General features: G+C 41.9%; 1 protein-coding gene across 6 annotated transcripts in view; it reads right to left on the reverse strand.

Annotated features, from left to right (window-relative positions):
• OSBP2 (oxysterol binding protein 2) overlaps positions 1-22,323 on the reverse strand; it is a 173,749-nt gene that overhangs the window by 38,567 nt on the left and 112,859 nt on the right. For all 6 annotated transcript variants that reach the window (XM_072141998.1, XM_072142018.1, XM_072142009.1 and 3 more), the window contains 2 exons: positions 22,017-22,267; positions 8,016-8,214 (listed from right to left, as the gene is read on the reverse strand). In XM_072141998.1, the coding sequence (XP_071998099.1) occupies positions 8,016-8,214; positions 22,017-22,267 (450 nt within the window). The remainder of the gene's footprint in view (positions 1-8,015; positions 8,215-22,016; positions 22,268-22,323) is intronic.

The following is a 22,323-nucleotide window of genomic DNA, read 5'->3' on the forward strand; positions in this document are numbered from 1 at the left end:
CCAAAAATCATTCTGCGGGTTGTCCCGAGTACGGCAATACCACACATGTGCCAATAATTTACAGGCTGGGCACACAGAAGGGATGAGAACGGAAGGAGTGAAATTTTGATTTTCCAGCTCCGTTTTCACACGTTTGGATTTGGAGTGCCATGTCATGTTGGCAGGGCCCGTGAGGTGCCAGTGCAATAGAAACCCCCAATAAATTATACCATTACGGAAACTAGACCCCTCAAAGAATTTATCGGTGGTTGTGGTGAGCATTTTAACCCCCGACACGCTGGTCAAAATTGAATGCAAAGTAAATGGTGCAGAGTAAAAATTGCGTTTTTATCTCAAAAATGTCATTTTAGTGCCTCATATACTGTGCCCAACCCATGCCACTTCAGACAAACACCCCAAAAATCATTCTGCGGGTTGTCCCGAGTACGGCAATACCACACATGTGCCAATAATTTACAGGCTGGGCACACAGAAGGGATGAGAACGGAAGGAGTGAAATTTTGATTTTCCAGCTCCGTTTTCACACGTTTGGATTTGGAGTGCCATGTCATGTTGGCAGGGCCCGTGAGGTGCCAGTGCAATAGAAACCCCCAATAAATGATACCATTACGGAAACTAGACCCCTCAAAGAATTTATCGGTGGTTGTGGTGAGCATTTTAACCCCCGACACGCTGGTCAAAATTGAATGCAAAGTAAATGGTGCAGAGTAAAAATTGTGTTTTTATCTCAAAAAAGTCATTTTTGTGCCTCATATACTGTGCCCAACCCATGCCACTTTAGACAAACACCCCAAAAATCATTCTGGGGGTTGTCCTGAGTACGGCAATACCACACATGTGCCAATAATTTACAGGCTGGGCACACGGCAGGGGTCAGGAAGAAAGAAGCACAATTTAGGTTTTCAAGCTTCGTTTTCACTAGATTGGTAATGGGGGGTACCCCCGAGGTACCAGTACAATAGAAACCCCCAAGTAGTGAACCCATTTTGGAAAGGGCACCCCTCAAAGAATGTATGTAGGCTTGTATGATCATTTTAACCCCCAACACGCTGGTCAAAATTGAATGCAAAGTAAATGGTGCAGAGTAAAAATTGTGTTTTTATCTCAAAAAAGTCATTTTTGTGCCTCATATACTGTGCCCAACCCATGCCACTTTAGACAAACACCCCAAAAATCATTCTGGGGGTTGTCCTGAGTACGGCAATACCACACATGTGCCAATAATTTACAGGCTGGGCACACGGCAGGGGTCAGGAAGAAAGAAGCACAATTTAGGTTTTCAAGCTTCGTTTTCACTAGATTGGTAATGGGGGGTACCCCCGAGGTACCAGTACAATAGAAACTCCCAAGTAGTGAACCCATTTTGGAAAGGGCACCCCTCAAAGAATGTATGTAGGCTTGTATGATCATTTTAACCCCCAACACGCTGGTCAAAATTGAATGCAAAGTAAATGGTGCAGAGTAAAAATTGTGTTTTTATCTCAAAAAAGTCATTTTTGTGCCTCATATACTGTGCCCAACCCATGCCACTTTAGACAAACACCCCAAAAATCATTCTGGGGGTTGTCCTGAGTACGGCAATACCACACATGTGCCAATAATTTACAGGCTGGGCACACGGCAGGGGTCAGGAAGAAAGAAGCACAATTTAGGTTTTCAAGCTTCGTTTTCACTAGATTGGTAATGGGGGGTACCCCCGAGGTACCAGTACAATAGAAAGCCCAAGTAGTGAACCCATTTTGGAAAGGGCACCCCTCAAAGAATGTATGTAGGCTTGTATGAGTATTTTAACCCCTAAGGTGCTGGCTCAAATGTAATACAAAGTGAGTAGTGCAGAGAAACAGTTGTATTGCAATTTATCAAATATGCCATTGAAGTGACAAAAGTATTTTGCCCAACTCATGCCACTGGGGAAAAACACATCAAAAATCATTCTGCGGGTTACCCCGGTAAGGGCAATACCCCATAGGAGGCAATAATCTGTAGGATGGTGACACGGCAGGGCTCAAAAGGGAATAACTTGTTGGAGCACAGACATTGTACTTTTTTTTTTCTTTTTGGCATCATGAAAGATTTGTAGATGCCAATAGGGGCCAGTACAGTAGAAACCCCTAAGAACTGACCCTATTTTGGAAACTACACCCCTCCATGAATTAATCTAGGGGTATAGTTAGCATTTTAACCCCACAGGTGGACCCCTGAAAAAGTGCAAAATGGATAGTGCATAGTAAAAAATATCTATTATGTCATTTTGTGCCCAGCTGCTGCCATGGGAGACAAACACCCTAAAAATCATGATGCATGTTTTCCCGGGTAAAGCATACGGGACAGTAATCTAGAGGCTGGGCACATGGCAGGGCTTAGAAGGGAAGGTGCGGCATGATGTATAAGCTGTGCGTCAGGGTAACAACAGGGTACTCTAAAAATCCAGGGATGTATGATAAATTCGGAAGCAATCTTTCATACATAACCCTGGTTTTTCTGGGCATGTCTCACAGTGATGAATGGTGTCCTTCCGAATGCCATTTTTGGAGCACACCCTGCACCTCTTTTGTGACCTTCCCTTGCTGGCTGTTTGGGGAACTACTCCTGGAAAGTGCTGCCCTGGTACAATACGTGATGTGGCCTCACTTCCAGATGTGCTAGCACTCCCCCCTTCCTGGTCTCCAAAAAGAAAGTACTTTATTACCATCTCTTGAAATTCCAGGAAAGTTCCCCTCTGGCCGGCATATCGATGCAGCACATAAGCATTATACAATGCCATCTGCATGATGTGCACGGCCAGCTTCTTGTACCACACCCTCGACTTCCGCATGGCATTGTACGGCTGAAGCACCTGGTCAGACAAGTCCACCCCTCCCATGTATTTGTTATAATCTAAAATACAGTCTGGCTTGGGGGCTTCTGCACTGGCACCTCGTACTGGGACAGGGGTGGTGGTGTGCTCATGTATTGTGGTTAATACAAGGACCTCTCTCTTGTCCTTGTACTTAACACACAATACAGAGTCGCTGCATAGTGCCCTGCTTTCGTGCCTTTTAAGTTTTTGCCCAAGCAGCGACTTAGGGAGACCTCTCTGATTTCTGCGTACAGTGCCGCATGCCGCAGTATTTCTGGAAGTGAGGCACTTGAACAGGGTGGTGCTGGTGTAGAAATTGTCCAGGTAGAGGTGGTAGCCCTGGTCCAGCAGTGGGTGCACTAAATCCCACACTATCTTCCCTGTAACACCCAGGAAGGGGGGGCATTCTGGGGGCACTATAGAGGAGTCCTTCCCTTCATATACCCTGAACTTGTATGTGTACCCTGATGAACTTTCGCACAGCTTATACATTTTCACACCATATCTTGCCCTCTTATTGGGCAGGTACTGGCGGAATTGAAGTCTCCCTTTGAATTGTACTAGGGACTCGTCTATGCTTACATGTTTGGCGGGAGTATATGCCTGGGCAAACTTGGCACTAAAATGATCTAATATGGGCCTGACCTTAAATAACCGATCATAACTGGGGTCACCTCTGGGTGGGCACTGTGTGTTGTCAGTGTAGTGCAAAAACTTATGGATGGCTTCAAAGCGCATCCTGCTCATTGCCATGCGGAACATGGGGGTGTGGTACAGTATATCTGTGCTCCAGTAGTCCCTGATTGAAGGCTTCTTTACTATCCCCATAAGGAGTATTATGCCCCAATACTTGTACATCTCTGCTGCAGTGACAGGGGTCCACCTGTAGGGTTGTGCATAAAAGCACGTGGGGTTTTGGGCAATATGTTGTGCAGCGTAGAGATTTGTCTGAAATATAATAATATTTAGCAGCTCCTCATCAAAAAAAAACTTAAAAAAGTCTACAGCTCTGAGCCCTGTCGTGTCAAAGTTAATGCCAGGATGGCCCAAAAAGTCAGGGACCTGAGGGGTATAATTATCTGGGGCTACCCATGTGGGGTCAGTGGAAGCCCCAGACGCTTCTCCTGCAGAAGTCCCAGAAACTTCTCCTGCAGAAGTCCCAGGCACTTCTCCTGCAGAAGTCCCAGGCACTTCTCCTGCAGAAGTCCCAGGCACTTCTCCTGCAGAAGTCCCAGGCACTTCAATTGCAGAAGTCCCTGGAACCCTACGGCGCCTTCTTGGGGGTCCTTCCAGGTCACTGGAAGATGAGCAGGAGGATGATGATAGGTAAAAGGGACCATCATCCCCACTAGCTGACTCGGTGTCAGAGGCAAGCATGTTATATGCCTCCAACACGGTGTACGTCTTCTGAGACATTGCACACAAAAAAAAATAGAGAACAAGAAAAATTAGATAATGTGCACCAAACTACACGGATAAACCGTCTAGCAGGCACACAAAAAAAAAATATAATGCACACCAAACTACACGGACAAGCCGCACAGATGGCACACACAAAAAATAATGTGCACTAAACTACACGGACAAGCCGCACAGATAGCACACAAAAAAAAAAGATAATGCACACCAAACCACACGGACCAGCCGCACAGATGGCACACAAAAAATAATGCGCACTAAACTACACGGACAAGCCGCACAGATAGCACACAAAAAAAATAATGCGCACTAAACTACACGGACAAGCCGCACAGATAGCACACAAAAAAAATAATGCGCACTAAACTACACGGACAAGCCGCACAGATAGCACACAAAAAAAAAGGTAATGCACACCAAACTACACGGACAAGCCGCACAGATGGCACACACAAAAAATAATGCGCACTAAACTACACGGACAAGCCGCACAGATAGCACACAAAAAAAATAATGTGCACTAAACTACACGGACAAGCCGCACAGATAGCACACAAAAAAAAAGGTAATGCACACCAAACTACACGGACAAGCCGCACAGATGGCACACACAAAAAATAATGCGCACTAAACTACACGGACAAGCCGCACAGATAGCACACAAAAAAAATAATGCGCACTAAACTACACGGACAAGCCGCACAGATAGCACACAAAAAAAAAAAGATAATGCACACCAAGCCACACGGACCAGCCGCACAGATGGCACACACAAAAAGTAGCTATGTACGGGTACACCTACGGCGTTCTGGAAAAAAATATTACCAGGCACCGAAAAAAAACCTATGTGCACCGCGCAAAAAGGCGCTACAAATGCACCTAGCTTGCCCTAAGACAAACTAACTACCGCTAAGATTGCTAAAGATTCTGTGCAGCGCTATTCACACGGCGCACTGAAAAGTGCGTCCAGTGCAGAACAACGCTAACACAGCGCACTGAAAAGTGCGTTTGGGTTCAGAAGGGACAGACAGGGAAAAACGGAAGACACGTGGGATCACACAAGGCGATCACACAGGGAACACACAGGACACAGGAAAAAACAGATAGGATGGGAATTTGTAGGGAACAATAGGGATCAGATAAGGATCAGAACACTATTTATAGTGTAAAAGTGTATTTTGGTGCACACAGTAACGCTCTCTCCTCTCTCCAGCGATACCAAACCAAAATGGTGCCGCTGGAGGAAGAGGAAAGTGCTAAAAGCACGTTTTTTAGCCTAAAATCGCTGTAATTGGCCAGTCAGGTTTGACTGGCCAATCACGGCGATCGGCGGGCGGGACCAATTTGATTGGTCGGGTGACGGAGACAGGAACTCCTCCTGCCTCTGTCACCCAAATTTCAGCCCGATGTCACCACGTCTCGCGACGTGGTGACAATTCTAAAATAGTATGCGCTCGCGCAGTAGCTGTACTGCGCTGAGCGCCAATAGTGGGAAGCTGCGCAGTACAGCTACGGCGCGGAGCGCTAAGGGGTTAAAGGAAATCTACCATTTGTTTTGATGCATTATGAACCAAACATACCAGCTACACTGATGCAGCAGCATCTTGTTAAATCCCTGAGTTGAGTGATTTTACTGAAAAAACAATTATGACATTCAGGACCTTGGGAAACCTGGATTGCATGCTTCTGGCAATACATAAACACATTACACGAGCTGTCTGCACTGTTCCAGACAGGACTAATCAACCGGAGCTGGATGACTCATACACAGCATGGATGGTGCAGCTATTGATTACTTTTGCCTGTCAGTAATCACATCATTCTCCCGAGCAGTGTAAGAGGAGAAGCGCTGAGCCAGGCATAGGAGCGACAAAGATTGAATTTTATCTGCATCAGTGTAACTACAGCATTCTCAAGGTATGTTTGATTCATAATTTTCTTTAAATAAACTCTTTTCTTTCAATATCCACACACAAACCAACTCAACTATTTTTTCTCTTTACTATGGTCCTCACACATAAGACAGCATGTTTCCTACAAGGAGTTTAGTATTAGTAGTGTAAATCTCATGTGCGAAATTGAAGCAAGCAGACAACCACTATTACCAGAGTTATAATTCAGCTTTCTCAGATTCCAGAAATTATACAGCAATAAAGGAACGTGATGTTTAGGAATTTCTCCCAAAAACATCTCAGAACCAATAAATACTTCAGTAGATACAGTGTATATGTACAGCTCATTTATTCTTGTTGGAGGAGGATTCTTAACAGATTTCACTTTGGTTTTTATTCTAAAACAAATTATGACATTAAAAACGAATTGTTCTATCCTCAGGGTTATACTCTCACGTGATATTTTGGCTCAGATTCTGATTCTACTTTATCTTACATGTACAGTGAATACCATAAACTGCAATATATATATATATATATATATATATATATATAGTAACAATACAGAAGCACACATTATATCAATACAATTTAATGGGTTACAAGAAATAAAGAACTGTATTCCCATAGAATCATGAGACCTAGATAAAGAGGTAGAGAACTCACCCATTGTCAAAGTCACAAACACAACATCACCGCTAAAAATATCCCTGGTGCCAAGAGAAAATCCACGAAGAATTAAAACCACCGTCAGCTGTAAAGCCCAAACCCACAAAATTCAATGACGCTACCAGCTGAATGCAACTTAACTAAGTGGATTTAGGAAGCAGAAGTGCAGAGGGTCAATGTTAGTCCTGGATTCTGTGTGTAAAAATAATATCAGCAGCTATTTCTGCACTTGGTCCACTCACAGAAATAGTTAGGCATTTTAGGCCTGCAGGAGTTACGACATAGAGACTAGAAAAAACGTTCAACTTCTGCACCATGAACGGAGCCACTTATCTGTAGAATTACTCTCAAATAAAAAATAATCCCAGATACCCTAGTTTTCTGTGTACCACGTTCATATGCAGACCTTTGTGTATCCATGGTAACAGACTACAACTTACCCTGCTACAATACATTGCTTCTGAACAATGCTACAAGCTTCACTATCCGTCCTGTCAAATCTGACTCTACAAGAGAGCCTGCGAAAGTAGTGTGAACAGAGCCTAATTACAGAGCACTTAATTGTAATGTTATGTCGCTAGGTGTTCTTAAATGTGAGGATGAGGATGTCAGTCTAGCCTGAGGGCGCGTTCACACAACGCGTTTCGGCCTGTGTTTTCATTGTGTTTGAAACGCATTAAAACAGCTGAGGAGAGGTGATTCGCCCAATTACATTACCGTTTACATTTGATAACTCAATGTTAACAAAACACATATGTTAACACATTATAAGCGTGTGTGTTAACATCAAGTTTACGATTCGTTTTGTAAACGCAAATGTTAAAAGTAATTGGGCCAATCTTCTCTCCTCAGCTGTTGTAATGTTTTTCAAACACAGTGAAAACGCAGGCCAAAACGCAACATGTGTACGTGCACTAAGTGTGGTGGTACATGTGGCATTTTGAACCTGCTTTTAGGCCGTTTTTCAGCAGTCCATTAAAAACCGCATGTGCTTTAAAAATGTATGCGTTTTTTTCAAAATGCATCTGTTTTTTTATTAAGATCAAAAAAAGATAATTGGAAAAAAAACTGTAAAAAACTGATGCATTTTCAAAAAACGCATGCATTTTTAAACGAACAGCTTGAAAACGGCCTAAAAACGGGTTCAAAACGCCACGTGTGCCACCGTGACCAGACAACAGCTGTGATGAACCTACCTTTTACAGAAGTGGGGGTTCCTGTAGCGTTAGGAGTCAGTCCAGGAGCTCCTCGGCAGGCTCGTTCAAGGCTGTTATGCTGTTTTGCTAGCTGCTCAATGGTCTCTTCCAAGCGAACTCTCTGTTCACGCTCATATTGCAAAGCACGATGCCATTTACGACTATGGGATTCTGCTAATTCCAAGAAGTCGCGGCATGCCTAAAAGACGGATCAAGGAAAAAGGGGTTACAAGGCAAGAATAATACATACAGGAACATCAGCAGTGTATTAAAGGTGAATACCAAACATAAATATATGAATATAATAAAATAATAATAAGTGAAATATATATTCAGTGCATTTCCAAAGACAAATGTCATTTAGAGATCATAGTTTTTAAAGTGAGGTAATGGACGAATATTCCTTTTTATTTTACTTACCAAGGATCTTTGGAGAAGCAACTGCAGCATATTTTGTATGTTATTTAACATTAAACATTTTGGGTTGGCATATGAACCCTTTTTTTTTTTGTGTGTGTGTGTGTGTGCACCTTTAACAAAGGGCGTGCAACACATTTCTGTCTGACTTTGCATGTTAAATGTTGCACACAATCTGACTGTGCACCCATTTTAATGACAAAAATTGTGTCATGTGAAGAATAGTGCAGCCGCAACACAAAAGGGTGGCTCAGGCACTTCTTAATTACAAATAAATAAACGATTCGCTCCTAACCACCATAAAACAGAAGAGGATTACGGCGGAGAAGGAAAAAAATTAAGCAAGAGTCCAAACAGTTAAAAATACTTTCCTCCGCTTCTAAGTTCCTCAGAATTTTCAGCAGAGAATCGCACATAAAACAAACAAAGAAGAACAGATTTTTAGGAGTAGAGATATACTTGCAAATTCCAAGATGTCGGGATGATGTTTTTACTTGTTGACCATGTTCATCCATTTGTTACTTCCGAACAATGAATATTGTACTGTGATGTCTCAGCAGTAGGAGAAAACTCTATTGCACTATTGTTCTTTCAATTTTGTTTGGAAGTAATTATTGTGACCAAAACGGCGGGTGGAAAATGCTGTGGTTGCCGAGTCAGAAGATCTTCTTACCCACACCCGGATTACCGTGTAAGTTGGACAAAAATGGTCAACGAGTAAAAACAAGTATATCTCTACTCCTAAAAATCTGAATCGGAGACCTACAGGTACTGTTCTTCTTCGTTTTAACAGTTTGTACTTCTTAAATACATGTGCAAAGTCTGCCAGAAAACTGTTCTTGGAATCCGTTGTGATCCCTGCAGCCAGATCGCTGTCCATTTTGCAGTCATCCCCTACACTGTGTGTAGTAAAAGGCGAGGAAGAAAATCCACAGTACAATATAACCACCAGGCAGCCAAATAGAGCCTTGCTGAACCAGGATTATTCAATGGTGAATATCTAATCAAGAAATGTCTTCAGCAAATTAGATCTGCATATAATGCCAATGACAGTATACATCAATAACAGATCTCCAATGATATGGTGCCAAATTGGAATAATCCTGCTCTGAAAATATCATGTTATGGTAATTATTATAATATATGCTTTTATGTTTAATACTGATTCTATTTGTACAGATTAAATTACAATAATGAATCTGGATTTCAACTGGTCCCAACAAAATCACCTTTACAAGTTATAGGCCATGAACACCTCTTGTTGTACCCTTTGTGTCAGGCAGTTTGCATGCACCGTGACTCCTTTCTTCTGCTTTCAGGCACTAGAACATGCTTGATCTGTGAAAATGGACCTATGTGATGGTCTGATCCATCCCAGTGACTGAGCAGGACAGGAGTACTTGCATCATATGGAACCCCTTTCTGCCAGCTGCACAGAAAGGGATGTACTGAACTGTGTACATCTCCTGTGCCAATGTGCACCTACACCATTCCTCCGCTATCCCCGCTTTTGGCACCTGTGGAGCAGCACATGGAAATGATTGCCAGTTTGGAGTAATTCTTTTGCAAAATGATGGTATAATTTTTCTGCATAGGTTTTGATAGAGACCTCTGTTTATTGTATTTTATGTTAAAATAAAAAATCTACCATCAAAATCAAGCATGATAAACCAAGGGCGCTTCTAGATCCCAGATCCCTTCTAAAATCTTCTTTTAAAACTATGATAATGAGATTGAACAGCCCCTCCATGCTGCTGCTGCTTCATCGGCTGTAACACTTTCTCCCCCTCTGCTTTCTCTGTAATATCACTGCTGCACAGAAAGTTTCAGCACACAGGGGGGAGTTTCTTGCACACTGTAACAGCCTGTGAATCTGCAGCACACAGGGGCTCTGGAAACACTCTCAGGAGCCCTTGAAGGACATCTACCATCAGTGTACTGATGGTAGATGTGTCCTATTAAGATGTTCCTTATGACTTCTTTTATTATAACTCTATAAGCCATATTGTGGAAATAAAGAGTTATGCTAATTACATTGGAGCGCTCAAACTAAGTCACTTGAGCGCCTCAGGGAGCCACGTATTATAATTTACACACTACACCATAGCACGAGCAGTCCCACCCTTCACCTGCTCTACGTGCTGCTGGTGGAGGGGGGGGGTCGTTTTGGGAGACATTTAGCGTTTGCGCTAGGAAAGCTACTGACAGTCCCACCCTTCACCTGCTCTACGTGCTGCTGGTGGAGGGGGTCGTTTTGGGAGACATGCGCTAGGAAAGCTACTGACATGTCAGACAGAGCCTCCGTTTGGTCTCTGTTTGCTCAGCATACATCGCACCCAGCATTAAGGCAGGATAAAAAGGAGTATTAGACTGCACTTCTGTCTGATGGAAGAAAAGTTATCCCTGGCCTCCGCTGAACTTGCCTGTGGGTGTTCCTCAGAGATATAACTGTCAATATACAGTATATAATCACTGCCTGCTTCCAATGTTTGCTACCCGGCCTACTTTACAGGGGCTGAACAGGAATAGTATATGCTGGGATACTTTGGTGGCCTCTTATGTAAGGCTAAGCACAGGAGTGCACGAAACAGTCCGTCGCTATTACTTTTTATCTCCCTATCCTATGGCTGAAACTTAATAAAGAAGATTCCTTTGGTGAGTGCCGCTAATTTTTGTCTTATTTTGCTATATGTTGGGATATGTTGCAGCTGTCTATTGTAAGTTTATGCAATATTTATTAGTGTCCCAAAGTGAAAACAGCATTCTGTAGGATATGTTGTAAGGTTTGTAACTGTTTTGTCATTTGTCAACGGGAAGCGGGGAGGGGGGGGGGGGGTGCCAACACCTGACAACTATGACAGTAACATAAGGGATTGGGTGTTAACTTAAACATGTCAAATCTTCTTTTCCACAATATTATCTGTTATATAGGAGGAAAGTCCTGCCAACATTATTTAAAAATTAAATGTTTAGAGAGGATTTCTGGGTGGAGGTGGTGCTCACTATTGCACTTGTTTTTCAAGCTTTGAAATATGAATTTCTAAGATTTTTCTCATTTGAAATAACTTTGGCCAAAGATTTTTTAAAGAAAAAACTGCATCCTACAGAATAAATCTTATTTAATTAAAATGAAGGTTTAATATTCTTCATTAATATCGGCAATAGACCCTTGAGTATCTGACAAGTGCAATAGATAATAAGTCTGATTACTAGAATAGAAAGCAGTATAGCAGCATCACACATTCTAGTGCTGAATTATAAATAGCCTCCCCCATGGATAGAAGCTGATATAGCGATCACTTGGCGCACACAGCACAGAGAAATCAGATGCTATATTTGAGCACAGAAATAGAACAACTTCCTCCCAGCGATATAGACATTAATAAGTGATGCCATTTGTAAACATGAGCTCCATGTGGGACTCAGATTTCCTTGCCGGAAAACATTCATATCAAAATGTACAAAGCAAATATGACAAAACCTTAATGTTGTTTAATGATGCTCAGGCTTCGGAATCCAGAGAGGAAAAACGAAAGGCAGATCTTCAATGATCAGATGGAATTGTGTAATATACATTTAAAGAGTAACTAAACCTGCAAACAACTTTGTAAAGCAGCAGGTTTCAAAGCTAGGACATGCTTCTGTGTGAAACTTTGAGAGAGAGCATCATTGGGCACTTAATATCATGTTATGAGGGTGATGTCACCTAAGGTCCTTTAACCCAGTTACATTTGCAATGTGTGTATCAGATCACATGACATCACAGCATGCCTCCATGGAGGCTTGAGAAGGACTTGAAGGCCAAAGAGGCATGTTGTGATTTCATGTGATCACATAAATACATGGTGTAGACCAGTGTTCCCCAAACTACGGCCCGCGGACCATTTTGATCTGGCCCCCGACGCTTGCCGCGCCAGTGCCGGGCCCCTACGGCGTTCCACAGTCGGGCAGGAGCCTCCGTCCGTCCGGACAGGAAGCTCCTGCCCGTCACTGTACAGTGCTCGGTGCAGCCGGAAACGGCCATTCGAGCACTATTACTGGAGCGATGTGGCCGGAAGACAACCCCGGCGCACATCGCTCCATGAACTAGGCTGCGCGGCCGCGCGATGACGTCATCACGCGGCCGCGCACCCCTTCCTGCCCGGACGCGGCAACAAAATAGAAGACTTAGGTGAGTACAGGGTTTTTATTTTTTTATCAAAAAGGGCAGTAACAAGATTGTGGTGGCCGGGGGCCAATAGTTAGTTATGAGGGGCAGAATAGGAAATAATTAATTATGAGCGGCAGAATAGGAAATAATTAATTATGAGGGGCAGTCTAGTAATTAATGGGGGGAGGCATATTCAATAATTAATGGAGAGGGGTCCCAGTATATTTAATAATTAATTGGCCCAATTAATTAATTATTTGGGCCAATATATAAAATAGTTCACAAGGGGGTGCAGTATATTAAATAATTAATTGAGGGGGGTGCCAGTGTATTATGGATGCGGTCACATGTACCGCTATTTATTTTTAAACTTTAGTCCGGCCCTCCAACGGTCTGAGAGGGAGAGTTAACGGCCCCCTATGTAAAAAGTTTGGGGACCCCTGGTGTAGACATTGAAAATGTAAATGTGTAAAGGACCTTAGAAGACATCACCCTGATGACATGCCAAGAAGGGGCATAATGGGGTGTAGATGGGAGGGGACAAATGAGCAGGACACGCCCCCTCTGATGCCAGGTAGTATAAAATAAAGTTGATTTTAAGGGGAAGTAAGGGAAACAATGTTTCCCAAAATAAGGGTCTGACTAATGTCAGTTAGTTAATTTGGAGCTTTGAGAAGCTGTCATTAGCTTAATTTGTGAAAATATGGTATAAGTCATTAGACACTTTATTAGGTTCCTTTATCTCTCAGTTTCCAGGAGATAGATGGCAAAAAATAATTTATACAAACCACTTAAATAAGGAAGAAAGGCAGAGAGCTCCATGAACATTTTTAATATTATACTTTGTTAAGTACATTAAATGTTTTCCAATATCATCTGAGCTACTGATTTATAAAATTTTGTTTAAAGTTTAGTTATGCTTTCAAGGAAACCTACCATTTTATTTCATGCATAATAAAGCAAACATACTTTGAGAATGGTGTTGCTACACTGATGCAAGATCATATCTTGGTTAATCCCTGAGCTAAATGGTTTTGCTGAAAAAACAATTATACCATTCAGAACGTTGGGAAAGCTGGGACAGACTGGCTGATGGAGCTTGGAATTACAAATGGCTGAAAGTAAAGCATGAGTAGTCAAGCACTAATCAACCTGAGCTGAATGACTCATACACAGCAGCTGGGGGATGGTGCAGCAATTGTTTATTCTGTCTGACAGCAAGAAAATTGCAGGAGATGATAATGCAATCAGAGAGAAACTCTCCTGCCATGAGAAGCGGCAAAGCAAGCGCCAGAGCAGAGATAGAAGCCACAGAGCTTCATTATCATAATGATATATCTGTTTTATCAGTAAAAAAAACCACTCAGCACAGGGATTAACCAAGATATGATCCTGCATCAGTGTAGCTACAGCATTCTTAAGGTATGTTTGCTTCATAATGCATCAAATCAAACGGTAGGTTTCCTTTAAAGGAAATCTACCATCAGAATCACATTTGTTATTCATGGCCTCCTACCTTCTAAAATAAACAGCTAAAATTATGCTAATGAGCATACAGGGCTCCTGGGGTTGTTTCTAGAGCCCCTCCATGCTCCAGATTCCCAGGCTGTTACACTGTACAGGCGCACTTCCTCCCCTCCCACCGTGTGCTGAAACTTCCTTTGCTGCAGTAAGATTACATCAGGCAGAGGGATGGGGGAGAGTTGAGAGAGCAGAGGTGGATGTGAAACTGTGAATCTGAAGCAGGTAGGGGCTCTGGTAACAACTAAGGAGCCCCTCAGACTCATTAGCATAAGTTGATTTAAGTTGGAAGGAAGCCATGGATAACAAATTAGTAATATTACCACAGTCACAATGCCTGGATCTATGAGTACGTGTTCTTGGTGTATCATGCTTGATTTTGATGGTAGGTTTCCTTTAACCCCTTAAGGACTAAGCCACTTCACAGCTTTCGGACCAAGCACAATTTTTTTTAAATCTGCCCTGTGCCTTGTGTACCCTTTAGCATATATAGGGCATTTTGAGATTGTTTTCTCTTGACACATTGGCCCACATGCGTCAATTGAATACTGGTGCTTGGTCATTAATCCAGCACACCTTTCACTGCTCGGGAAGTGTGCGCCAACTTTTCTCTGGTACACCTTTAACATACAGTGTGCGACACAGTTCTTTCAAGTTGCTGTAATAAATGGTCCGAATCGGCACTGGAGCGCCCCTTCAGGGTGTGTCCACACGTTCAGTTTTTCAGATGCAGTTTTTGATGTCCAAACCAGGAGTGGAGTGAAAATAGAGGAGGAGCAGCACTTCTTAATGATAAATCCTCATCCACAATAATCCTAATCCAGACCTGCTTTTGGCTTCAAAAACTGCAACTGAAAAACTGAACGTGTGGATGCACCCTTGGGTAAAAAAATGTTATGGTGTGGCGGACACAGTACAGGGGAAAACACTTGTGTGCAAACAGTTTGCACCTTAATAAATGTGGCCCATTGTACATCAAATTAGTTGAAAAATTTGGATGAAATCTTTTGAGTTGATATACAAAAAAAATGGAAAGTCTCCAAAAAATTTTAAAAATTCTTAATTTTTAAAGTTCTAAATGCTTTGCTTTTCAGGCAAAAAGTCATAGCACCCAAATAACTTCATAACTGATATTTCCTGAATATCTGCTTTATGGTTGCATGTTTTTTTATGCATTCTCTCATTTTTATAGGATGTTATGGGGCTTAGAATTTTGAGTGTCATTTTTCATATTTTTCTTTTGTTGGCCGTTAATCATACCATAAAAATAATCTATTCTATAGGTCACCACGATTACAGTGATACCCCATTTATATACCATATATACTTGAGTATAAGCCGAGTTTTTCCAGCACAAAAAATGTGCTGAAAAACCTCACCTCAGCTTATACACGAGTCAATTAAAAAAAATGTATATACTCACCCTCCGACGGCCCCGATGTTCGACTCGGCTCCCCCGATGTCCGCGCGGCTCCGTTTCTTTCTTCCTTGCGGCTCCTCTTCTGTCTTCCGTGTTCTTTAAAAGCCTGCAGGGCACGGCCATGTCATCTCCCGGCCGGCAGGTGCATACTATGACGTCAGCAGTGGCTGTGCCTTGCAGGCTTTTAAAGAAGACTGAAGATTGAAGAGGAGCCGCAAGGTAGAAATAAACAGAGCCGCGGAGGGCGAGTATAAAAGTTTATTTTTTTATTAAAAGGGTGGGCTGGCTGTATACTACAGGGGGCAGGCTGGGCTGGCTGTATACTACAGGGGGCAGGCTGAACTGGCTATGCACTACTGGGGGTAGGCTGGGCTGGCTATATACTAGAGGGGGCTGGCTGGCTGTATACGACATGGGGCTGGCAGGCTGTATACTACTGGGGACTTTCTGGCTATAAACTACTGGGAGCTGTCTGGCTATATACTACTGGGGACTGGCTGGCTATATACTGGGAGGCTGTGACCAATGCATTTCCCACCCTCGGCTTATACTCAAGTCAATAGGTTTTCACAGTTTTTGGTGGTAAAATTAGGGGTCTCGTCTTAAACTCAAGTATATACGGTAACTTATTTTGGTTGACTTTTAAAGGTCGAATATGTTACTTTTTGATCATTTTTTCATCCTGTTTTTATGAGGTTGAATGTGAAAATATCGTACAAGTTCTTTTTTTTTAGTGTACAGGTTGTAACAGAACTCTTGGGATGTAAAACAACTTTGCCTATTATCTTTGTTACTTATAGCAGTAGTTTTCTTGCTATAGCCGTCAGATTAAGCCCTGGAGTTGGTAGATTTGTTTATACTTTGTTTATCAGTCGGTTTCATGGGAGGGAAGGGGCTGCTGTTACCTGCTCAGTCCCTCCAATCCAGTCTGTGATTCTACAGAACTTTCTCTGTCTTTTTCTATACCTCATGCTGCTACCCTCCCCGACCTTGTCATCAGCACTTGCAAATAAGCTATTAACCCTAAGTGCCCACATAGGCTGGTCACTATATACATCCTGTATGTGCACTGTGTGGATTTACTTGTGGGAAACTAAATGGATTTAATGCTAAATTGCTTTGAGAGAGAACACTAGGCATCATGGGATCTGTGGGCAAGCTAACTGGCCTCAGCTTGAGGGAATAGACAGACATTAGTGTAGACCCCCTTCACCTCTGGTGAGAAGGATTTTTGTCAAACACTTTCAGAACAGAAAATGCCATAACTTTGGAAAGAAAAGGGCAAGCAGCACAAAGTATACATCATTCTGTTTGTTTTTAAAGGGGGAATCACATATAATAATTTGGTAAATCACTATAGCATAACAGTTACACTTTAATTGAGGCACTATGTATTTTTCAATTCTTCATTATGCTACATGTAAGCAGGTTTATGTTTCATATTTTATGAATTTTGGACTGTATAATAATAACTAAAACAAGTTATTAAATCCAATATATTACACAAAGACCTGTAAAATAATTCAATTTCAGGACAAGTACATTTTAAATCTTCTTACAGGGATATAAGGAGGATACATCATGCTAATTCCTCTAAATAGGATAATTTATACTGCATGGAATTTTCACGGTAGGACAGTATTAATGGTTTCTACATGATTATTTTTAATAATCACATCTAATCCTCACAGAATGAAGTCAAAAGCAGAAGATGCTGTATACTAGTGGCACACAGAAAAGTATCCATGTGGTAACCACATACATATCCCGAGAGCAGACACTATTATATTTCATTGATGCATTGTGTCTATTTGAGGACCTTCATTTCTGTGATCTATCGTATGGGGAGGGGGGGGGGATCAATATTAGATCAGTGGTGGTCTTCCTCCAGCCAGACCAGTTCATTTTGTTGTTCTTTTAGGCCGCATGCAAACAACCTATGTTCTGGGAGATCCTGTGGACTGAGCAGTGGACGGGAGTCCTTGCATCATAATTAACATGACAACCTTATAGAGGATCTGCCCTTTGTTTTGCGGTGTGGGAAGGGAGCACATTCACGGCATAGAGATCAATGTGGCCAGGAGTTAGCCACTGTTTGAGCAGTTAGCTCATGACCGTAGTTATATAATTTCACAAACACTCATATTAATCTATATAATATCTTGACCTCTCTGTAATAACTGTCCAAAGCAATGTGGATATTTTTAGTGTCATCATACTTTTATAATTTGTAACTAACGTTCCAGGAGACATTCCTGTAAAATATTGATTTCACTCAAAATATGAACGCAGTTTACATTACCTTATTGCATTTAGACTCCCAAGGACAAGATATGTTACAATGACTACAAGCGCCATGTAATAGTAAAATGTACAATTATATAGAAACACCTGAGGTCCTGACATTACAAGCTTTTTCAATCATTGTGTAAGCAGAAGCTGGAATAGCATCAGGTGCAGGCAGCCATGTGTGACAAATGTGTCCAATTACTAGTGCAATGTCACAGTCACGTCACCCGGGAAGCAGCTGGAGCTCGAATAAAGATAATGGCTCAGCAGCCAATGACTTTTGCCAATATATTCCATAAACTTCCATGTTAACCAATTAACCTCAAGTATCAACTATTGTCATATACAACATATTTGTGAAACACAAGATCTTCACTTCCATTACACATTTTAGAATGTTATATTAGCTTGACAACATGTGGGTAATGGCACATATAACATGACTATTATATGTTTAATTACATAAGTATACACAAATTCTATGTATACATACTTCCCCCAATAATCTTTTAACGTATCTTAAAATGGTATTCTGGTAAATAACCATCAATGGCCCCCAAACCTATAAGCTTTATAGGCGTTAACCCAGAGCATGGGGTCTAAATCAGTTGGCTTTATGCTCTGTGTAGTGACTGGACTACAGCACAGCGAAGGGGAGACGAGGCTGCAGTTATGGCTTCCACCACTACACAGAGAATGGAGATAACTGCTTCTCGCTCTGTGCCCTAGTTTTTCGCCGGGTCAAACAGCTGATTGGCGTAGGGTCGGGTGTCCGCTGCAGATCGGCCATGCATGATAATTCAAGGACAACCTTCCTAAGCGCGATCACTAAAAAACCCTTTAAATATTCATTCTTCTATGCAACCTATCAAAAAAAGCAGTAATCCCAGGAACAGCTGCATCAACCAATAAGAAGGCAGGAGATGTGTCCAAGACCACTTCATATTCCTTGTCGGGATTGAAGAGTAACTGTTTCGACCTTCTGATAAATCTGGGGGGCAGTTCTGCTACCAGGCAATCCTACATCATCTTTTACCCCATCAGTCAAACATCCCGGTCCATAAAATGGCAGCAGATGGAGGGTCATGTGATCTATAACTGATTCACATGAATACAGTGCTAAAGTAGAACATGCACATTGACATTTAGGATCACATGATTTTATGGACAGGAATGGCAGCCGATGAGGTAAAAGGAATTTCTGAAGCAGGGGCTTTACTTTACATATCAAGAAAGTGGAGCATATTTAATATATCTAAATTGGTAAATTACCAAATATCCTGCCAAAGTGGCCAACCCCTCTAAGAATTATGTACAGTACATACAGTGTACAAGAGAAATAACAAGGAGCCACCTTTATGTGGCGTCCAAGGGTACACATCATCCTAACACACATAAAGGGCAGTACAGGACATTTAGGACTAAACTACCTTGTATAGAGGCGCTACGTGATAGCAAATCAATCAATTCCTCAAGTGCATGAACTGTATTACTGTATCACTGTATTACACGAGATTATAACAAAGATTTATACAGAACTAATCAATGAAAACACCTGGTTCTGTGTACCATTTGGCCCATAACCATACAGTGTATATTCCCAGGGACTTAAACTGCATGTATTATTATTTGGATATGATTCCAAATCACATGCATAAATGGGTAGAAAATGGGAAGTCAACAACAACTGGGACAAAAAAAAGTCATCATGCACACAAACATAGGGGGGGATGCACAACAAATTGCGATTATTTCAGTGCTTCTATGCCAGTTTTCGGACGCTCCCCATAGTTTCTCTCCCTGTGCAACCGTTTCAATGGCCAGTACATGGATAAATGGATTTCTATGGGCTCCTGCATAAGGCTCTGGTTTCCACAGCGCCACCTGTTTGCTGACTGTGGCTCAGCAATCTGATGAAAGGCGGGTCACAAAAACAACCGCAATCACAAAAAATATTTGTGCGCGGGGATTAGAACACAAACTTAAAAACTTCAGTCACATCAAAGCATACAAAAAAACCTTCAAGATTCAGTTCAGATCTTTCTATTTTCCATTATATCACTCCCATATAACCTGCCGACCTATCCTATACAGTATCTATGTTTCTATATCTCTCATAGATATGCATATATGTATCCACCTCACTATCTGATTAAAAGTTCTCTTTTCAGCTCTGCTACTCACTGAGTTTCAGCTCTTCTACTCACCCTCGTACTCAGCACCCATCCAGCGCTGCACCCTCTGATCCGGCTCTGCTATTACTGAATCACTGTTGTTACTAAACTTCCTGAAATGTGAAATATTATTAAGCAATCGTCCCGATTGTGAAAGGGTGTACAACTTTTCCATTATATTATGTTTTACCATTTCATGTCTCTCCATAGTTACACATTGCAAGAAAATTGGGTGTAATATACACCATGAAAACAAAAAAGAAGGAATTTTTATTTAGCAGGTGGTAGGCCCACAATTAAGGAGAAGAGGGGTTACAGTTATGATATTAAATTTTTTTTGCAAATTCAGCTGAACAGAAAACATACCTAAGAATACTGTATTAATCATCAAGTCAGGATGGCCACTTGCAAAACAGTCAAGATGGTCGGTCCCTAAGTTGACTTACATCTTCTATCCATCCTGGATTTAGTCAGATATTCCTGGGTTCTTGGGTCTGTGTTATCTTCCCCGGCAGGAGTGTACCTAGCCTCTCTACTTCCTGAGGCGAATTATAGAAAGACGACCCCCACCCTGGACAAAGGGTTATATACTGCGCTTAGTGGAAATAATCAATTGGGGTACCCACAGATCATAAAATTGATACAGAAGCCGGGTTACACATGCTTCCTGCCATAGAATGTGCCAATTCCAGCAGCCCTCAGTCTAAAATGCCCCTTTTCCTGCAGTTTCCTTCCTGATACTATATAAGACACTATAATACCCCTTTTTCTATAGCTTCCACCCCCCACACACACAGATATAATGTCCCCTTGTCTTTGGCCTTTTCACTATGAGGAAAATATATACATATACAAACATATACAGTATATAATTCCTGAATACAAAAGTATAAGCAAAGACACCTAATTTAATCACAATAAAAAAAAACATCTGCCACCCTTTTAATTAAATGGCCACGGCAGAGCCCCCTTTAATAAAATGGCCACTGCAGAGCTTAATCCCTCCTCACTCGTTCCCCCCATTAATGAAATATCCAGAGCAGCACACCATAAAAAAACAACTCTATACTTACCTCCGGCTTTGTCTTCTTCCCTGCCAGCGCACATTATGATGTCACGCACACTTAAGTTTTGTGGCCGCGGCCAGCAATGTTTTACAGATGGGGAACACTGCCCCAAAATGCTGCCCTCTCCATCAACTAGCAGAAGGCGCCACCCCAAGCAACTTTCCCCAGTCGCCTCATGGGTTCCCTGGCGAATGGACGCAGAGTTGGCTGCATTGGAGAAGCAGAGATCTATCAGCTCCGCACATCACTAAAAGAATCTGACGCTGCTGTGTGCACAACGTGATGGTGTCATCGGGACTGGCCGCTTCAGAGCCACGTAATGCAGCAGCAAGGAAGACAGAAGAGCTAATCAAGGCGGTGGATTTTTCATTCATAGGAAAAAGGAAAGAAAACATTGAAATAATAAAAATGGGAGTTATAAAAATTGGGGCTTTAAAAGATCGGGGAGGGAATATAAATGGGGGCATTGTAAACTTAAAGGGGTCATAAATCAGGAAGCTACAGAGAGGGGGAGCTAGACAAAATGCGGCATTATAAGGATAGGGCTACAGTAAGGGTGATAACTCGTACGGTGTGTGGATGGTACTAGAAGAAGGCGTAAAGTCCTAAAATCTGGGGGATATGCTTACAAACAATGTGCAAAAAAAGGGAGAGAAAAAAGACAGCAACCCATGTAATTACCAGGGTCCTAGTGTGCAGGATCCATAGTCCAAGACAAAAAAAGAGAGAAGGCCACAGCATCCAATATGATGAAAAAAGGTTAAACCTTTATTCACACAGGCATAGAAAAAACTGCAAAGTTTCGATTCCCCACAAATCTTTGTCATCTTTACAATGTCCTCTTTACAAACAATGTGCATCATCTCAAGACTAAATTGTTGAGGCTTCCCAGACCCACACAGATCATGAGAACCGGGTATAAAAAGAGATATATTATTACATTAAAAACTCAGTAAGACTTACATTGATCATTGCATTTGAAGTGATCCTGAAGAGAGTGGCCCTTTCATTCACAGACTTGATCTTCTCACTGCTCTCCGCTGGTAATTTTAGGTTCTCCAGCTCACTCAGGGAGCGCTGCAGTGCTGCTCCATGCTTCGCAATGAGGTCATTGCATGTACTGAGGTCATCTAATTTACTAGTCAGAGACTTCAAGGAGCTGTGCAACTCACTCTTGTCAGATTGTGAACTTGGTTCCTCATCCCCAGAGTCATCTAAACAAAAAGAAAAGTCGGGTTTTAGTTTTAGAGTTTATAATTAGGATAAACAT

The sequence above is a fragment of the Engystomops pustulosus genome, chromosome 1 (assembly GCF_040894005.1).
Source record: "Engystomops pustulosus chromosome 1, aEngPut4.maternal, whole genome shotgun sequence".
In the NCBI taxonomy this organism is placed as follows: domain Eukaryota; kingdom Metazoa; phylum Chordata; class Amphibia; order Anura; family Leptodactylidae; genus Engystomops; species Engystomops pustulosus.